Source organism: Aspergillus vadensis, assembly GCF_003184925.1.
Source record: "Aspergillus vadensis CBS 113365 unplaced genomic scaffold BO88scaffold_12, whole genome shotgun sequence".
NCBI lineage: Eukaryota > Fungi > Ascomycota > Eurotiomycetes > Eurotiales > Aspergillaceae > Aspergillus > Aspergillus vadensis.
In genome coordinates this window covers 569399-587224 of record NW_020292050.1, presented here as the reverse complement: position 1 = coordinate 587224, position 17826 = coordinate 569399, and the positions used below count along the sequence as shown (strand labels likewise).

Sequence of the window (17826 nt, the reverse complement as noted above, 5' to 3'; positions counted from 1 at the left end):
ATCTTCTGCAGTTGTCTTGATATATTTTCGGGTCGATGCGAGAAAGACCGACGTCTATGAGCAACGGCTACAAATATTTGACTCTGCGGCTTGGACATTACCAACGGAGAAAAAACTAATGAACGTGCTAGCGCATTTTAAAGCCAAGCTGTCCAAAATTGGGGCCAAGCGCGACGACACTGCAATTTTTGGACGTGATAGGACATGGTCGAGCAAATAATGTAATTTTGAAGGCGATGAGAGGGGCTCATTGTTCGGCCTCAAGGAAAATTCTGTGTTTCGGAATCTATCGGTGCATGCCAAAAACGGTGGTCATACAGGCTTCCACGATGAATTGCTGCCCCCAAATGCGCTGCCCGGCGTCTAGCGCTAATCACTAGCTCCTTCTTCCTCTTGTCCTTCAAACACTTGTTCCATCCACACACTTTAATGTCCATCTCACGGCCTAGCGAATTATCCAATAGCCATGGACAAGAGCCGTCGAACGAGAAAATCCAGTAAAAAGAGCAAGACAGGTTGTCGGACCTGTAGGTCAGTAAGCCTCAACGTCCCAGATTAGACCCCATCTAATTTCTACAGATTGCGCCATGTTAAATGTGATGAAACTCCAGGAATGTGCCAGCGCTGCACATCTACGGGTAGAAAATGTGACGGATATGACGCAGAGCGACTACCAAATCGACGAACTACCGCCACACTGACCGAGTTAATACCTGGCATTGCTCATCGCTTTAGGTGGAAGTTGACTTCCGATGAGCAGCGCTGTATCTCATTTTTCCAGAACCGAATCGGACCTTCAATAGTTGCCTACTTCGATTGCGTTCTGTGGCAACGGCTTGTTCTCCAACTTAGTCAGGCTGAGCCGGCTGCCTTTCATGCACTTGTCGCGTTTAGTGCTGTCTATGCGGATTATGAAGCGCGAGGAATACCAGTCAATGAGAATAATCCTGATAGTGCCTTGCAGCGTTTTGCTCTCGACCAGTGCGGACGAGCGTACAAATGGTTGAACTCGCGATCGGCCTCTCAGGACCCAGGATTCCGCGACATCATGCTAGTGTGCTGTGTACTGTTCATTATGACAGAATGGATGCGCGGACAGAATGATACTGCTAAGTTACACATGAAGAACGGGCTTCGAATACTAGAGGACGACCAGTCCTTGACGGCAGCAACTGCCGCTTTCTGCTCTGTCTTCGGGCAATGTCTAGGCGAATCACTTGCCTCCCTGAAAGTCCAATCTACCTATTTTGGCATTGAGGAGCCAATACAACCGCAATCTTCGAAGAGCTCCACCCCTGGAACCCCAGTTCTTGATGACAAGCTTTTCTACAGCCTCCTCGATGCACGGCTGACGTTTGAACCATTGATGGGCAAGATTTTCCAATTTCATCTATTCACCTCCCGCCTTTCCCAGGAAGAGATAAGCCTCAACTATGGCGAACTTTCCGATATACAGTTTGAGCTCTCTTCCCGATTAAACCGATTCGCTATTGCACTTGAATTGTTTTGCATATCCTCATTCGATCAGCTTAGCCGCAACGCCCAGCGAAGCTTGCGCACTATGCAGCTACACCAACAAGTCCTTTCCATTGTTGTGAACCTCTCCCTCCTCGGACACGAACACGATGTTCTAGACTTCTACAACCCCTCTTTCGAACACATCCTTTTCCTTACAGAAGCTATTATCGCTAGCTTTACTAATCGCCCTAGCGTCTGTCTTGACATGGGCGTTATTCTCCCCCTCTCCTTCGTTGCGACAAGATGCCGCGAGCCCCTTATACGCGCGCGTGCATTGAGAGTTCTTCGCTCCTGGCCGCATCGCGAGGGACCCTGGGAGTCTACTTTCATCGCCGAGTGTGCCTCAAGACCGCAGGACTCGGGGGATCCATTTTTAGCCATGGTGGCCTGAGTGCAGCTAAGCAGATATTGAAAGCCGTACACGGCTTTTAGTCACGAAGGCTTGCTAGATATCCGAGCCATCTCAGTAACAGCATTCTGATAGCTAATGACGGTCGGGGCTACATCCTAGAAAGACAATGAGAAAGAAATGGTGCAAATCCTTGGCGGATTGAGGTTAATACCTCTTCCAGTAATCCCAGGCTATATGAGTGTCAGATAGATGCAAGTCTGTAGCCTAATTAGGAAATTCTCCGATGAGATTCCGCACCTGGGCAAGAATCATACAATTTCCGGTTAAATCCAGACTTCATCCCGGGAAAGACGCCGATCCCTGCAGCATGGATGTAACATTAATTTGTGGAGTGGTGTAGAGCGCAGACTGGCGTGAATAAAAAGAGGATGGGTTAACAATCAGTCGAAATACGAAGAACTGCGGCGGGTTTCTTCCAAAATGAACATCCTGTTGGGCATCCTGCCCTTGCTATTACCCTTCGCACATGGCACTACCTTCTCCACCAAGCACTTTACTGGTGCCTTCGATGATAGCTCTGGTGTACTGAAATCACTGAAGTCATCTTTAGACTCATCCTTCGACTTTTCCCCCTACGACGTCTTCGCCAATCGCAGCGGCAATGGTCACTACCACACTGGAGACCTGACTCTACGCTACCGAGTAGGCAATTCCAACTCATGGATCGACGCAGATACTGTAAAGAATCGCGTCCCTCTTACTACAGGCAACTCTTCGAAAGCCATACTCTCGTCGAATCTTGACCAGACGATCGGAAACGTCACCAATGACCGATTATTTATCACGCGGAATTGGATCGACTACGAAGGAGACTTAGCCGTCAACTTCACCTTGCGAAACGGAAACACTCAATCCATCGAAATTGGCAGCCTAGGTTTCCCCATCGAGTTCAACAGTATTTTCACGGATCGAACAGCAGTTGAAACGAGAGAGAAGTGTGTCCTGGTCGATCCCTTCATCGGCCTCCAAGCCGGATATGCCCAGGTCACTCGGCTTCTCGGACAGGGTCCCCACCTCGTCATCACGCCTCTAAACCTCGATACAAAATTCGAAGCATGGAGGTTTCTCACAGAGGACACTGATACATCGCTAGCTTATCAGAGTCAAGTGTTCGAGGGCAACTATGAGTGGCAGGTTTATTCGAAGGCATATGCAGAGCAGGAATGGAAGGGCGTTGAGCCATGGAATCCGCCAACCTCGTTAGTGTTGTCTCCAGGCAAATCGATCTCTTTCGGCCTGCGCTTCACGGCTGTTTCGAGTGTCGATGAAATTGAACCTACTGTTTCTTCTCTTGGACATCCGGTTGCTGTTGGGATTCCGGGATATGTGTTGACTCAGGACCTTGAGGGGCGATTGTTTGTCAATACGACGCTTAAGGCTAATTCTGTGAATGTTTCACCGGATGGATGTCTCTCGGCTACATCCTTGGAGCTTAGCAGCAGTGTCTGGTCAGGGTACAAGCTGGTACCGAGCAAGGACACGTTCGGCAGATGCAGAGTTGAAATCGTGTACGACACGGGATTGAAGCATACATTACACTACTACATCACCGATGCTGGGCCCAGGACTTTATCCAATGCAGGCCATTTTCTGGAAGAAAACCAGTGGTATAACGATACTTCGGATCCATTCGGGCGCGCCCCTTCCATAATCACACACGACCGCTCCGTGAACGGTCCAGTACTGCAGGACAATCGTGTCTGGATTGCAGGCTTAAGCGACGAAGGAGGTGCGGGATCCTTCGTTGTTGCTGCAATGAAGCAAACAATACAGCCCGTTGCATCTGAAGTTTTCAAGCTGGAACAGTTCGTAAATGAAACTGTTTGGTCGCGATTGCAGTTGACCAACGGATCCACAGAGTACGGTGTTCGGAAAAGCTTATTCTTTTACGATCCCGACGTTATGCCAGATTATGACTACGATCCTGATATATATTGGACCGGAAGCTGGGATAAAGAGGCAGCTTATCTGATTGACAGAGCCTATGATTACGTTCACGTTTCTTGTCTCTATTGGGGTCTGTACCGTGCTGGTCGGATCGCCCCGAGTGTTTTGACCCTACGACCACCGAAGTGGTACTTGCTGCAGGCGTACAAAACGTGAGTTCCTATCTATTGGTGCTCCAGACTATAATCTCACTAATATGTGTCAAGTGTACTATTCACATTTGGATCCCAACCTGACGGAAGCCAGAACACTTACTATGGTGACCTTGGGTTAATGGGAGAAACGATGTGGATGTATCTGCTCGACGATCTTAGAGCCGAAAACTACACCTCGGAAGCAACCAAAATGGAAGACATCATGCGCGGTCGTGCCAGAGCGTGGTCCACGCAAGAAGACCCTTTCGGTAGCGAGCAAGCCTGGGATTGTACAGGACAGGAGGGCGTCTACCTGTGGTCAAAGTATGACCACACCACTTATTCCCTCCGACAATTAACTAACACCTGTCCAAAGATACTTTAACTACACATCTACGGCACTGAAAACCATCGCCTCAATCAGAGGATATATGCCCACCGTAGCCCACTGGGGCTGGAACGGCAATGCTCGGCGATACTGGGACTTTACGTATAATTTCCCCTTCTCAATCAGACTCTACCACACTAACAAATAACAGAACAGCAGGAAAACTCTCCCGCATCGAGCGTCAAATCCACCACTACGGCTCAAGCCTCAACGCCCTCCCCATGCTAGATAACTACCGATCCCTCACCAACCCAACAAGCCAATCCAGTTTCTACGACCTCCGCATCGGCTACGGAGGCAACCAAGGTCCAACGACTAACGTCGCGTCCGACGGCTTTGGGTCCATGTCGTTCCACTCATTCCCAGAGACATTAGCATGGGATGACTACACCGGTGACTATGGACCCGGTTTTCTGGGCCAGGTTCTTGGTGCTGTGACGGTTCTGTTGAAGCATCCTGAGTTCGGGTGGGTAAGCTTTGGAGGGAATGTCGATTCATCTTCTTCGAATGATGCTGTCACGGTGCAGCCACGCGATACTGTTCGGAGGAGGGTGTATCTGGCGGATCTGGGGCTGGACTTTTCTATTGATGCCGGGGCGATTGCGGAGGTGAGGATATTATATGGCGAGAATCGGGTGGAGCTTGATCTGGTTGACCGGGCTGATGGCTCCGAAGGGGTGCCTGCTACGAGGGCTGTGGTGGGGTACTCTATTACTTCTGTGTCTGGGGCGAAGGGGATTTGGTTGCAGACTGACGGGTTGACGAAGGGGAGGTATGGGTGGGAGGTGAAGTTTGAGTCGGGTGCGGGGAAGGTGGTATTTAAGTGGTAGACATACCCTGAGATAATTTGACAGGGCATTCATGCTGGAGAGAGGCGGAACTTGGTTTTTTTTCTCTTAATGCTCTCTTGATGAGTTATAACGAATCCTCGCTCAAATTCACAATGTGTGCGTTCCATCTTCCAGCTCAACCAGAGGAACAGAATGAAATCAAACCAACCATAACCTACATCGCTAGACATTCATTCCCACCGCAGAACCCACAACATTCCTCCTCTCCTCCTCAGCAGCCTCCCTAATATACGGACTCCGAGCTCTTATCTCCTTCCCCCACACAAAGACCGCGACCGGAGCAAACGCCAACACCAGAGAAACCAACCCCAAAAGCGAACTCGCCCAATGTGAACCCAAATTCGTATACATAGATTGAGCCGCCAGCGGAAGAAACGCAACGAACATATTCTCCCCTAGGCCAATAGCTCCAACAGCGCTCGCGGCATACATGCTATACGCATCAATAAGGTAGTTTGCATTGCTGACTATAACGCACGTACAGCCAGCGCCGACCATAGCAAGACCAATGGCTGGAGCAATCCACGGGATAGAAGGGTAAGATGTCCACGCGGCTGATTGGGTGAATAGGCAGATGGTTCCTATGCTAAAGGCAGACCATATTGTGGAGACGAAGACCACTGATTCTGTACAGAGCATGTATAACGGTCGCTGGACACTATTCCAGACAACCTGCACAATAGAAGTGGTCTCGAGCTCTTCCTGTGTGTATGCCTTTCTGCCTTCCTTCCGTAGTTTCTGTGCCCGGGCTTTGAGGATAGCAGAGCCACGGGTCTCTGGCAACGCAAAGACAAAGATAGGGAAGAATATGCCAGTCCAGATAAGCTGTAGATATCCGATCCAACGCCACGACAAGAATTGGTAAACCGAAGCACCAATAACCGGTCCCATACTGCTGGAGGCCAAGTATATGGTGATATACATGCTCAGGGGAACAGTGCGTGCGCGGTTCCCGACATAAATATTAGATATTATTCCGGCAACCGTGTTAGCTAGAATGGCAACGCATCCACCGGAGAAGAACCGCGTGATAATAAGTGTAGCGAAGTTCTGCGCCACGCCCGTTGGGATCAAGAAGCAGATGTAGATCAGATAAACAGCCAGGAAGACGTATCGGATGCCGAAGTCTTCCATGACAGGTAGAACCACAAGAGAAGAGAGAGCACCTCCCACGCCCCAGGAGGTGATCATCCAGTAGGAGTTTGGGAACGATGCTTCGTTGATATCAAACTGTCTGTCTATTGCATAGTGCGCGGGCGTGATGATGGTTCCATTCATTAGAGCGATGAAAGTTGCGAAAAGCCCGATTCCTGTGACGGCCGACTTCTTCCATGGGGGCCAGTTTATTGGGTTTTTGGGGTCGTTGTCGCCATCCCAGGTTATTATCACAGTTTCGGAATCAGAAGATTGGCCCTCTCATATATGTCTTAGTATATTATGTCGTCGAGGCATATGTGGTCTATCTAACCTTCAGAGGGTGGAATGGTGGCCGGCACCACGGTGACCTTTGTGTCGTCGGTAGCGATAGACATAATGTTGGTATGTTGTAAAACGAGGACGTGTTATATCTAATAAATTTCTATCCACATCAGATGGTGAATATGAGTGTATAAACTTCTGAGCAAACTCTATACATCAGGTGGGCCTCCGTGCGTGGAAAATCCCCCTCTTCTCGACGGCATCTGCTAGCCGGCTGAAGGGATTTGCTTTATGAGCCCTATGATCCTTTTTGCTTTGTTTTCGTCCCACCATATGCCAGTTTAATTTGTCATGTAGCTCCTATTGCGCGCAATTCAATAGTAAGTCCGGATCCGTGTAGATCCACACCGCCTCTCCATCTTATTCGGCCGCTCAAATTCCTCGATAGTCGGTCAACAGCATCAGGGGAATGTTACTTAATTCCACTCAAACATCTAAATGATCCCTTGCAGTCTCCGTTTCGGCCTTATCGCCAGCATACGAGACAATCCTGATGTCGCGACAGCACCATGTGTGCTGTGTTTCCCTCCATAAGAAAGGATCTTAGGTCGCTTGAGGCCATGTCTAGCTCTGGTAGGGAAGGGACGCAATCAATTGCAGGAAGCTCTCGATATTCTGTGCCGAAGCATCAACACAAAAGGACTACCTAAAAATTCACTGGCATTCGGGGGAACCGGAGACCCTCTCACCTAAACGCATTACCCGGCAACATATCACAATCCAGCCGAAAAGGAAAACCTCGGACGCAATATCATTGGCAGTATCGAATATATGAGTCCCATTGATTCTATTGCCCATGGGAATACCGGATGCGGACGCGACTGAATGAGGCATAAATAAGAGCGAACCTATTGGATGAGGAAAGAGGTATTCACCAGTCTCAAGCGGAAAAACGTCTGTGAAGGCGCAGTAACCACGGGGCAATTAAGCCGCTTCTTAATCAGAACAGCCTGAGAGGGCTGTGGCTTTATAAGAGCATTCTCGGCCTCTATGTCGCTCCCCACAACAGCTCCTCGTAAGCACATATTCATATTGTTGCGTATTGTCCTCATTGACGCAACAGCACGTCGTCCTACCGTCACAGTAACAGGGCGATAGGGCATTCCTCACGAGCAGCGTATCCTGCTGCATGTTGAGGTATCCGTAGGTAGTTTATAGCCTGTTCAGGACTTAGTGCCCGCTAGATAGCTTCTTGCACTGCGTGATCAAGAAGAAACGACAATCGGTGTTGATGTACTGGAATGAATGAAAGTCAGTCATGACAAGACAAGTATATAGTTGAACATATCATTCATTATCGGAACTGATTTCCGCGGCTTTAATGGCAGGGTTATCTTCCCTGAAGGATAGCTGTACAGTGAGTGTGATTCGTAGACATGTAACGGATATCATCACACTAAATCTGAGTACTTAGGGAGCTGAAACAGCAGTCGATGATCACGATTCGCAAGTCATCAGCGGACTTTTTGTTGATTGAGGAAGCTACGGAGGTCAACAGGGGTCATCAGGCAACAACAATTCTTTCTATTCTGTATTGATAATTTTGAGCTAGTGCTTTGGGCGGTATAATGGGATCCCCGGCAGTCAACCGGACCTTGAAGTCGGCTTCATCTTGGACACTATTACCTTCTTTCTCTTCGTCTGTATTGCCCCTCCTGCACTGGCTGGGTCTTTGGATCTGGATAAACCATACTCAACATGGCAATTGGTGACATCAGTCAGACACTAAGATGGTGGAGATATCGGTCGGCGTTAGCACTTAGCTTAGCCCGAGTCTCCGAGAAGAGGCTACATGTCAGTCCACCTGATACACAAGGCTGTTCCCCTGACTGTCCAGCAAAGTACATCACTAATTGCACCCTAGGGCACCAACCAGTAGCTGGCATCGGTCGGCTCATTCGAGCCGATAAAAGCGGATTGGAGCCAATCAAATACTAGCCAGTTCAGTATCTCCAGTGCACTGACCTCAAGACGCAGGGATACCGACCGGATGCAAACCACCCATGGCTAGTTTTTGATTGGGCCAAGCATGAGTTTATTTAGGGCTGGTCATTATGGCGGCGGGCAATGCCGCTGTGGATGTTCTCACTACGCCCGCCCCGCTCTCATTCTCTGAGCCTTTGAGGATGCCTTTCGTTTCTCCGTCGGAGGAGACTTTGCGACATTTTGCCTCATTTTAGTGAGAGAGACTGCTCCCCGCTTATAAATTCTGCCTCGTGCCGTTGCCCTTCTTTACCCTCTTGCTGCCTACAATGCTCAGCCTCGCGCGCCACTTTCATAAGCTGCTTGCTTCCCAATATCATCCTTACAAGGCTTGGTCTTGGTATGCTTATCTCTTGAGCCTCGCTCTCTTTCTTGTCTTGGCCCCAGTCTATTTTGACACGCCCCCCTCTGCTAATCCAGGCTTAGTTTCAATCTAGCCAAACGAAGCCAACTCCTTGCAGCGAAAGAGCCCTGGTATAGAAACACGAAGAAATGTAAGTTCCGAGACACACGGAGACAATTTCCAGGATGTTTCTACAAATTCCACCGGAGAAATCACATAAATCTCAAATTCCATTCCAATCTCTGATTCCACTGGCGTCCCTGCAGTCAGTTCCTTTGCAGCCATGTCGACTCCAGAGCCACTTCCCAACCCCCAGCGTGTCATCACCGACACTGATCTCGAGACCGGCATATCTCACTTCAACACGACTCTGGACGAAAGCCTTGCCGTCAAACAGGATCTCGGAGGTTCCTTATTCCGTTTAGGATACATCACTGATAAGACCCCTAACACGCTCGATGGCACCGATCTCACCAACTACACGGAGTACCTGGAGACTGCCAGCGTGCCTCCCGTCACTCTCCCTGACGGCCGTGGCATGATCTGGTACATCGACACCCCTCCTGGTAAAGGCAGTCCTTCCCACCGCACCCTCAGCTTCGACGTCGTCATTCAGGTCGCAGGCGAGATCGAATTGACTCTCGAGTCAGGCGAGAAGCGCATCCAGAAGCCGGGTGACATGGTCATCCAGCGCGCTACCACTCACAGTTGGAGAAACCCCAGCGAAGACAAGTGGGCCCGTATGGTTGGTGTCATGTACTCCAGCAACCCTGTGGTTCTCAAGAATGGCACCGAACTTGGTCCTTCTGGACTCTAATCGCGTCAGCAGCAATGGTATAGACTATTTGTGTCTACATAGAACAGCCAATTCATTTTCGGACCCATTTACTTTTAACGAATCCTAGCTCCTAAGCTTCTAGCGTTGACAATATATTTTATCTGCTAGTATACTAATCGGTTCAATATACAGAAGATAATGAAGACTCGAAATACAAAATCTCATCATTTTCTGTCTCGGTATATTGACATATTCGGAACGGGAGACAACATCACATAGCTAAATGTTGGATCATCGAATTTCATATTCGTATATCTCTAGAGACTCTGAGGGCATTTCTGGATTGTTATTCAACTCTAACAGGAAATGTTCACGATCAATATAATTGAAACATGATTATAGCGAATTCTACTGTTATTTTCTTTTCATTCTCTCTCCTTTTTTTTTTTTTTTTTTTTTTTTTTTTTTTTTTTTTTTTTTTTTTTCTTCCATTCCCGTACCCTCCAGTTATAGAGAATATCTGTATCTAATAACTTTATAAATTAGACGAGGTAGTATAAAACAGAGTATAAGATCAATTCCTAATCTAGTGAACAGAGGTCTTCGAAATAATTGCATAGAATAGTTAGACTAGCACTGTGGCGAAGGACTTCATAGGTTCCCAACCCAAGAACGAACACAGAATAGGAGGAATTTATTGATAGAGAGATCTGCACAACAGAATAATCTATATCCATACGAATACATCATCACAAGACCTCCACAGGAACATCCACCACCTTATCACGGATATAATCAACAAACCCCTTCCCAAACCCATCAAGCCGACTCGAACTACTCACGCCCCGTCCCAGAATCCCATATATGACAAAGTGCACAGCCATGATATTCGGGAATTCGACGCGCTCAATGAAGAAGCTATCATCCCAATCCCCGCCTATGAGCTCTCGCATTCGATTTCGGGTCATATATGATCGAAGCCAGGCCCACTGCTTGGGGTTCGTAACAAAAAGTCCACAGTTAAGGTTTCCGCCCTTATCGCCTGATCGGCCGAGAGCAATGTCTCCCAAGCGGAGTTTCTTAGTGGGGCTTTTGAACAATTGTGGTTCTTCTGGGTCGTAATTCTCCCGAGGCGTGAGTTCTTGATATTGTGGGGGATGGCCGGTATCGTATGAGCTGATGTTGTTGGATGCGTCGATTATATTTATTTTCTCGTGGATCTCGGATTGTTTTATCAGCGCTGGGTAGTAGGCGAGGAACGGTAGGGGAAGGGCTGTTCGGGTGTCCAGTGATGCATGAAAGCCTGCATATTAACCCTTCGTGTGAGATGACTGCAGTCTACATATATGTGATTGGATCAAAGGAGATGCTTTGGGCCACGTACCGGAGAAATGCTTGAGAGAGATATCTTTCAGAGCCTTTGCTACAGCCAGAACAGCGCTTTCTGACTGCGATGCCACGAATACACGCAGGTACGTAGTACTTTCGGCCTGGAAGGCTGGGTTGGCTGCAGGTGTTCCAATCCTAGAAATATTAGACCGAGAATAAACATGGGACCCAGGACAAGTCGTACCTCTGAAACTCCAATGTCTCCAAGCTGTTCTTGACTTCTTCTGGAAGAAAATGACGCATCTGCCGCTCGAGAAGATCCCACTTCTTATCCGTAGCATATCCAGTTGCATTGAGTAGAAGTTGGGCTTCGTATCCTCCTCGGTAGAAGACAGCAAGCTTGGTCGTCGGGGGTGGTGGCGATCCTCGAATGCCCGACACATGCACGCTGTATACATTTTACCATGATTAGATATGTTCGCTAGTAATCGCGTCAAAGTACTTACCTATCTTTCCCCACGTCTTTGACGGCAACATCTCCGATATAAGCACTCACGTCACTATTGAGATAAATATTACCCTGCAGTTCATACAGGAATTGACTGCAGACAGTCTCCGAGTTCACGATACCCTGTGTGTTTGGGTGTTTCGTGATAACGCATGTGCCATCCGCAGCAATCTCAGCGATGGGAAACCCTGGAGCAACAAGATCATCCAGAGGGTATTTATCAAACCCAGCAAAATTGGCACCAGTCACATACGCAGAACACTCGATCAAATGACCAGCAATCAGCGATCCGGCAAGCTTGTCGTAGTCTGTCTCTGACCAGTTATGCCAGTACCATGCTGCAGCGATAACCGGACTGGCGTCTGCAACGCGGCCACAGATAATGATATCGGCACCTCGGCGCAGGCCATCCACGATGCCACGGGCACCCAAGTACGCATGTGCAGACACCATAGGGACTGGATTTCCATCTGGCGTGTTCAGAAATGCGTAGGTGAGATCTGAAGGCACCACATCGGAGTTGGCAGCATCAAGATGGGTCAGCTCTTCTTTAGTAGCTGGCATGTTTGGTCCAACGCGATCATACAAGTCATCGCCTGAGAGGTACGCAACACGGAGATCAAGCTTCCTCTCACAGACCTATAGAATAGTCAGTTGCGTCAGTATGCTCGTCAAATTCTAGCATACAAAAGTAGTGCGGCCTACCAGAGCCTGGATCTTCAGTGCGAGAGCTTTAGGATCCAAAGCACCACCGTTGATAACCACTCGGATCCGCTTCTGCGCAATCACTTCGATGGTCTGCTGTAGTCCTTCCCAGGCAGTAGCTTCGTATCCGGGGTGCTTTCCCTCCCGCCATGCTTGGGCATTGTTCGCGAGGTTGACTTCTACACACTCGAGCTTAGAAACCACTGCTGTTTCAATAGGCGTAAGAGCAGTATGGCTTACCTGCGAGATAATCACCAGTTATAAAATCAACATCTCCCAGTGTTGCCTGTCGGTACATTTCATACGCCGGATCGCCTGCCATACAACATCAGCCTGAGTGTCTCGTTCAGAATGTCGGGTTGCCTACCATGATATCCAGAGCAGTTGGCTATCCTAACAGGGCGTGTCTCTGTTGCAGATGACATGTTTACAAGTTGTCAACCTCCGTAGTAGTCGCTCAAGAATAACCTATGAAGATTGATAGACAGACACAATCCCCGCATTTCTTGGTATACATCAATTACACCTTATATACCAAGTTCCCGTACCTCGGCCATCGTTCGGATATTAAGGTATCTGATCAAAGAATTGCGTCGTCGAATAGTAAACAGCTCCTGGATCAAGGATGTTGGGCATTGACCCTTCGATCCGAGTGGACCAGTAGCATTCCCTTGCTTCGTGGTGTCTGTATCCCTAAAAGGCTATGATTGACTTTCTTTCTTTGGGTCCCCGTGGCCCGTGGCAAGACCCCTCACCAGGTATGGCACGATTATCCAGAGGGTATCCAACTTATGCAGCAGTATAGTAGAATTAGTGTCTATTAGCCAATTAGAGCCCCTTAAAGACGTCATGGATCCGTTGATCATCTCCAGTTTGTTGGAAGCTGTGCCGTGGACCTCGGACTTGGAAGCCCGCGGGCCGTGGAGCCAAAATGTCCGGGCCCATTCTTTGTCTCCTATATGAATATGACAGCTAACGCAAGGGGTAGTGTCGCATGTGTTATCTTCTTCATTCTATCGTGAGATATATTCTCTATTTACTTCTTCTTCCACTGTTTGATGATTCCATCCTAAGTCTAATCAACAATGACAGTGGCCCATGAAACCATTCCCGGTACGGAGGTCTACGGACCCGGCACTTTCATCGACAAGACTGTACTTCCAGTGCCTGTAGACGCTCGTCGGGTGTTTGAGCTTCTCGCCTCTCGAACCCCTGGGTTTACCCAGAACAAAGCAGTATGGGATACCGTCCACTTCGAAGGACGACCTGAGCCTATGGTTCAAGGTCCGATCAAATCACCCGTCATGGCAGCTGCGCTTCATGCCATGGGAGGAGTAGTGGCTAATGAGCTTCTTGAACTGCGTGATGGAAAGCCCGCGACGGAGAATAGTGTGACAGTCAATACCGACCATGCAGGCATCTGGCTCGGGTCTGTGTTCACCACGTACATCAATGGTTCCGATGTATCCGCCCTGGCACGGTCGGGGAAGTTGAGTTCACTCTTCGAACAGAATTATGAACAAGGCTTCGGCAAGGGAATAGCCAGCCGGGCAACCGCTATTTACCAAACAAAGGATCCCAAAGTGTGGTATCAGCTTCATGGTTCACTCGACGCAAACGCTGCTCTTCGGACAATGGGAATCAACCCTGATGTGACTTTCAGCACACCCCAACAATACTATGACTATATCCAAGGGCATATCATCAAGTGGTCGCCCGATGAGCTTGAAATGCACAACGTGCGCCATGGTTTGTGTGGAAGCATCTGCTACTCTCCGGAGGGCTGGAGGAAGACGGAGTTTGGTAAACGCCTTTCCAGACACCCCTTGGTCAATGTGACGGCGGAGACATATGCAAAGCCTACGCCTCCAATCCCTCTAGTCAAGGGTCTGTCTGACAAGCGGCCACTTGCTGGAATCAAGGTCCTTGAGATGGTTCGTATCATTGCTGGACCGCAGATTGGCGTTACCTTGGCATCCTACGGGGCGGACGTGATCCGTGTTAATTGTAGCAGACTGGTGGACCTTAATGTATGTTTTCCTTGCTCCCGTGTTGTGTAAAAGCCTTTTAACAGAAGCTTGGGTTCTAGGTCCTCCAGCTCACACTGAATGCGGGAAAGCGGACTATTGACCTCGACATCACCAAGCCGAAAGACATGGAACGACTGCAAGAACTCCTTGCAGATGTTGATATTTTCATCCAAGGGTTCAGAATGGGTTCCCTAGAGCGGAAAGGACTAGGGCTCCGCAACATGCTGGAGATAGCAGCTAAAAGGAACAAGGGAATCATCTATGTCGACGAGAACTGTTACGGTCCAGATGGCCCGTTCCATGAGCGTCCTGGGTGGCAGCAGATTGGAGATGCGGCATCTGGAAGCGAATATGTGATGGGTCGATCACAAGGCTATGAGGAAGGAAAGAGTGTATTGCCACCACTCCCTGTGTCTGATATGATAACGGGCATTGTCGGTGCGGTTGGCGCCCTGATTGCGGTAAAGAGACGGGCAGTTGAAGGCGGCTCATATCACATCACTAGCTCTTTGGTTGCTGCTGATGCAGTTGCACTGGAGAAGGAAGTAGGGTTATACCCCCTTGAGGTGGTACGAGACACAGTCGAGCGATTTGGGTTCAAGGAGATTACTCCTGATCAATACGTTTCCGAAGTCCTGATCCCAGTCATTGACGGTTGGAAAAGAGGATTGCCTCATGATTTGGACGAGGACTCGAGGTTCATGACGACATTCAAGGAGCCAGGACCATGGGGCCGCCAGACTCTCTTGAAACCCGTTGCAAAATTGGGTCTTGAGGAGGCGACGCCAAGATTGACTTCTCCTCCTGTCCCGCACTGCCATCATGGTAGGTATATCAGTTGGCTTTGATATAACTCGGGGTATGGAGATTTGTATATAGTTTTCTGAGTCAAGCAATCACGTCTCAAGTATCTGACATATTGGCCTCTGGTATATCCACTCCCGGAACGACCGGAAACGAAGGCGCACCTGAAACAAGATCCTGCCAGTTCCAAAATGGTGGTAGGGACCACTGCCAGTTAGCCGTTTGATCAACTTCGTTGAAAGGCCCCGGAAAACCGATATCTGGGTAGGGCCCTTGCGGCGTGACATTCGTAAACTGAGCGTTTCCCATATTTGCCGCAGAAGCGCTAGCGAAAGGAGTCGATAACGTGTCGGAAATATTAGAGGCGGTATTTTGATTGACCCCATGACGAGACAGACTAGGCCTGTCATTTTCGTTATTTTGCATAATTGCTGGATGGTGGTTGCGGGCGGGTTGCGCCGTCATGAAGGCCCTCCTGGCAGAACGCTCTAAGTCAGAGCACATGCCCAACACAAAGTCGACGTATGTATTGGGCTCCTCAGAAGAAGTACATGTGAGAAATTTGACAACATCCTGGACCATTGAAAGATCGTCCCCAGCATCTGAATGTGCAGGTTGTGCGAGTATCCTTAAGGCAAGAGGCACACATGCTGCCGCTGGAAAGTAAATTATGTTCCTTCAAAGGGAAAGGTCAGAGTAAGCCTTTTGGAGACGTCAATAAGTACTCACCACTTGTAGGTAGAGCCGAGCGAAGGTACATGCGATAGTAGAGCCAATGCAGAACGTGCTGCGTCGAGTGATCGTGAAACTGTTGGCGCAATGTCCTCGTCCGCTCCCTGCCTAGACCGTTCGATAGCGTTTGCTTGAAACACACACGCCTGATAAAGGTTTGAGTAACAGCAATTATATGCGAAATGTAATCGAAGGACATGTTGCAGGAAATAAGTTGGTTTACAGGAAAATCTCCGCTGGGGTTGAAGCTTCGAATGTAAGGTCTTCTTCCAGCTCAACAACGCGTCTTCACAAGACTTTATTCTCTCAATAACATCATCACTTGATTCTCGTCGAACAGTTACCGTGTAAAGCTTTTTATAAACAAGCCGCTGAATCTGGGCTATTTGAGCAAGGAGACGGAAGTAATTCATTCTAGTACCGTCAATTGTTAGTATGCCTCTGCCGTCAGGTGGATCTTCTGTCGGTAAATGTGTATCATAGTCTTCGAAATCCTGGACCGGTGGGCGGCCCACCCGGATGGAAATGTCTGAGTCAAGTATGAAAGCGATCCAGTACACTCTTCGCCTGTGCTCCGCCTCGGGTGAAGCTCCAGAGCCATTTTCTCTATGCAGTCCTATTGACTGCGCCAGACGCATTGCTGCAGCCGCGAACATAAGAAGGGCTTGTGGATTAGGTGTGCCCTGAAAGTAAAGTGCCAGACCTAGGAGGCCCTGCACGGCGGCAATATCAGTGTTTTGAAGGAAGACGTCAACGACAGCGTTCAAGGCATTCTTAACATGTCCCAACGACTTTTTCCAATTGTCACTAGGATCAGAAGATGCATGCGCCCTTTCTCTGTATGATATGGCCAGAGCAATGTTGAGAGAAATCCACCATGATGCACTATTATCGGGATTCCATGAGTATTGTCTGTCGACGGACCTCATAAAGGAGGCTTCCTCAAGAAGAGGAATTGCTTGGTTAAAGGTTGCAAAGTACTCTCGCACTAGTTGAACAGTTGTATTCTTACAAGGCAGAGGTTCGAAAACACGCCGTTCAAGGCCATCTTGAAGAATTTGAGGAATCCAGCTCGAGAGTGGCCATGGATTAGCACTTCTTTGAGGTGCGCGTCGCCAGATCCCAGTAGCTGGCTGTGCCTCTAACCCATTTAATTCGGCATTTGTCAGTGCAGAAAATGCAGACGAAGCCCCTAAGCACGATCAATAAATGGGGCGCAAATCAGACGAAGATGTCGCGACCTACCAAAATAGCGCATTTTCCCGTCCTGTGCGTCGATGACAATAGATTGATCGCTCTCGGCGGGAGGGTGAGAACCCTTGTCAGAAGGTACCTGAGGCATTCCAGGGATGTTGTCTCCGTCTGTTGGGTCTTCTGGCTCCCCGTAATTGGTACTGCTCTCAACTGACGTGCCCGGCGAAGTTGACCTTCTGCTATCCTCCACGCCTCGCTGGATTTGAGTTCCAGATCTAGTCAAACTCTCCAATTGCTCCTGCATTTTTTCAATTCGCTTCTCTAGCTGCTCAACATACGTCCTACATCCGTTAGTCATCTGATATACGTAGTAGCTCCTTTTTCAATAGGTGAGCCTAGCACCTACCGACTCTCGCGTTTCCGGCGGTCCATGACATCTTGATACCCGCAAGATAACTGGAATGCGTGGCAAGGTGAACAAATAGGTCGCTTTCCATCACATTTGACCTTTTTACGCCGACAGGTATTACATGCCTTAGGTGTACCAGTCAGTGGGTTACCATATAGTTTTAGATCGAGCGAACTCACTTTAGCTCGCCGGACAATGTTGGTTGTAGATGATTGTGTTTTGTTCATCTCTCCTCGACTTTAAGTGATTGTAATAGACTCAATCCGGAGCGCAAAACCTTAT

General features: G+C 48.8%; 7 protein-coding genes across 7 annotated transcripts; 4 read left to right on the top strand and 3 right to left on the bottom strand.

Annotated features, from left to right (window-relative positions):
- Window positions 1-466: 466 nt before the first annotated feature.
- Window positions 467-1909, top strand: BO88DRAFT_341143 (Zn(II)2Cys6 transcription factor domain-containing protein; the record flags this gene model as incomplete). Its single annotated transcript, XM_025703086.1, has 2 exons — window positions 467-531; window positions 580-1909. The coding sequence occupies 2 exons, from the start codon at window positions 467-469 to the stop codon at window positions 1907-1909; spliced, it is 1395 nt and encodes a 464-aa protein (XP_025562681.1).
- Window positions 1910-2350: 441 nt separating this feature from the next.
- BO88DRAFT_463212 (uncharacterized protein) lies at window positions 2351-5229 on the top strand (the record flags this gene model as incomplete). Its single annotated transcript, XM_025711242.1, has 4 exons — window positions 2351-4029; window positions 4084-4335; window positions 4388-4501; window positions 4551-5229. The coding sequence occupies 4 exons, from the start codon at window positions 2351-2353 to the stop codon at window positions 5227-5229; spliced, it is 2724 nt and encodes a 907-aa protein (XP_025562680.1).
- A 183-nt stretch (window positions 5230-5412) lies between these two features.
- BO88DRAFT_453970 (MFS general substrate transporter) lies at window positions 5413-6782 on the bottom strand (the record flags this gene model as incomplete). Its single annotated transcript, XM_025710777.1, has 2 exons — window positions 5413-6665; window positions 6719-6782. 2 exons carry the CDS (start codon window positions 6780-6782, stop codon window positions 5413-5415), a joined length of 1317 nt encoding a protein of 438 aa, XP_025562679.1.
- Window positions 6783-9317: 2535 nt separating this feature from the next.
- BO88DRAFT_366319 (cupin domain-containing protein) lies at window positions 9318-9872 on the top strand (the record flags this gene model as incomplete). The annotated part of the gene is made up of 1 exon (XM_025704031.1): window positions 9318-9872. The coding sequence occupies exon 1, from the start codon at window positions 9339-9341 to the stop codon at window positions 9870-9872; it is 534 nt and encodes a 177-aa protein (XP_025562678.1). The 5' UTR covers window positions 9318-9338.
- A 710-nt stretch (window positions 9873-10582) lies between these two features.
- BO88DRAFT_463210 (acyclic terpene utilization AtuA family protein) lies at window positions 10583-12825 on the bottom strand (the record flags this gene model as incomplete). Its single annotated transcript, XM_025711241.1, has 7 exons — window positions 12743-12825; window positions 12616-12690; window positions 12376-12554; window positions 11669-12309; window positions 11407-11610; window positions 11218-11357; window positions 10583-11106 (listed from the first exon to the last, which is right to left on the bottom strand). Exons 1-7 carry the CDS (start codon window positions 12798-12800, stop codon window positions 10583-10585), a joined length of 1821 nt encoding a protein of 606 aa, XP_025562677.1. The 5' UTR covers window positions 12801-12825.
- Window positions 12826-13460: 635 nt separating this feature from the next.
- On the top strand, window positions 13461-15253 carry BO88DRAFT_389221 (alpha methylacyl-CoA racemase; the record flags this gene model as incomplete). The annotated part of the gene is made up of 3 exons (XM_025704906.1): window positions 13461-13838; window positions 13950-14405; window positions 14465-15253. The coding sequence occupies 3 exons, from the start codon at window positions 13461-13463 to the stop codon at window positions 15251-15253; spliced, it is 1623 nt and encodes a 540-aa protein (XP_025562676.1).
- Window positions 15254-15308: 55 nt separating this feature from the next.
- Window positions 15309-17771, bottom strand: BO88DRAFT_389218 (uncharacterized protein; the record flags this gene model as incomplete). Its single annotated transcript, XM_025704905.1, has 6 exons — window positions 15309-15859; window positions 15939-15996; window positions 16082-17133; window positions 17187-17476; window positions 17542-17669; window positions 17724-17771. 6 exons carry the CDS (start codon window positions 17769-17771, stop codon window positions 15309-15311), a joined length of 2127 nt encoding a protein of 708 aa, XP_025562675.1.
- Between the last annotated feature and the right edge of the window lie 55 nt (window positions 17772-17826).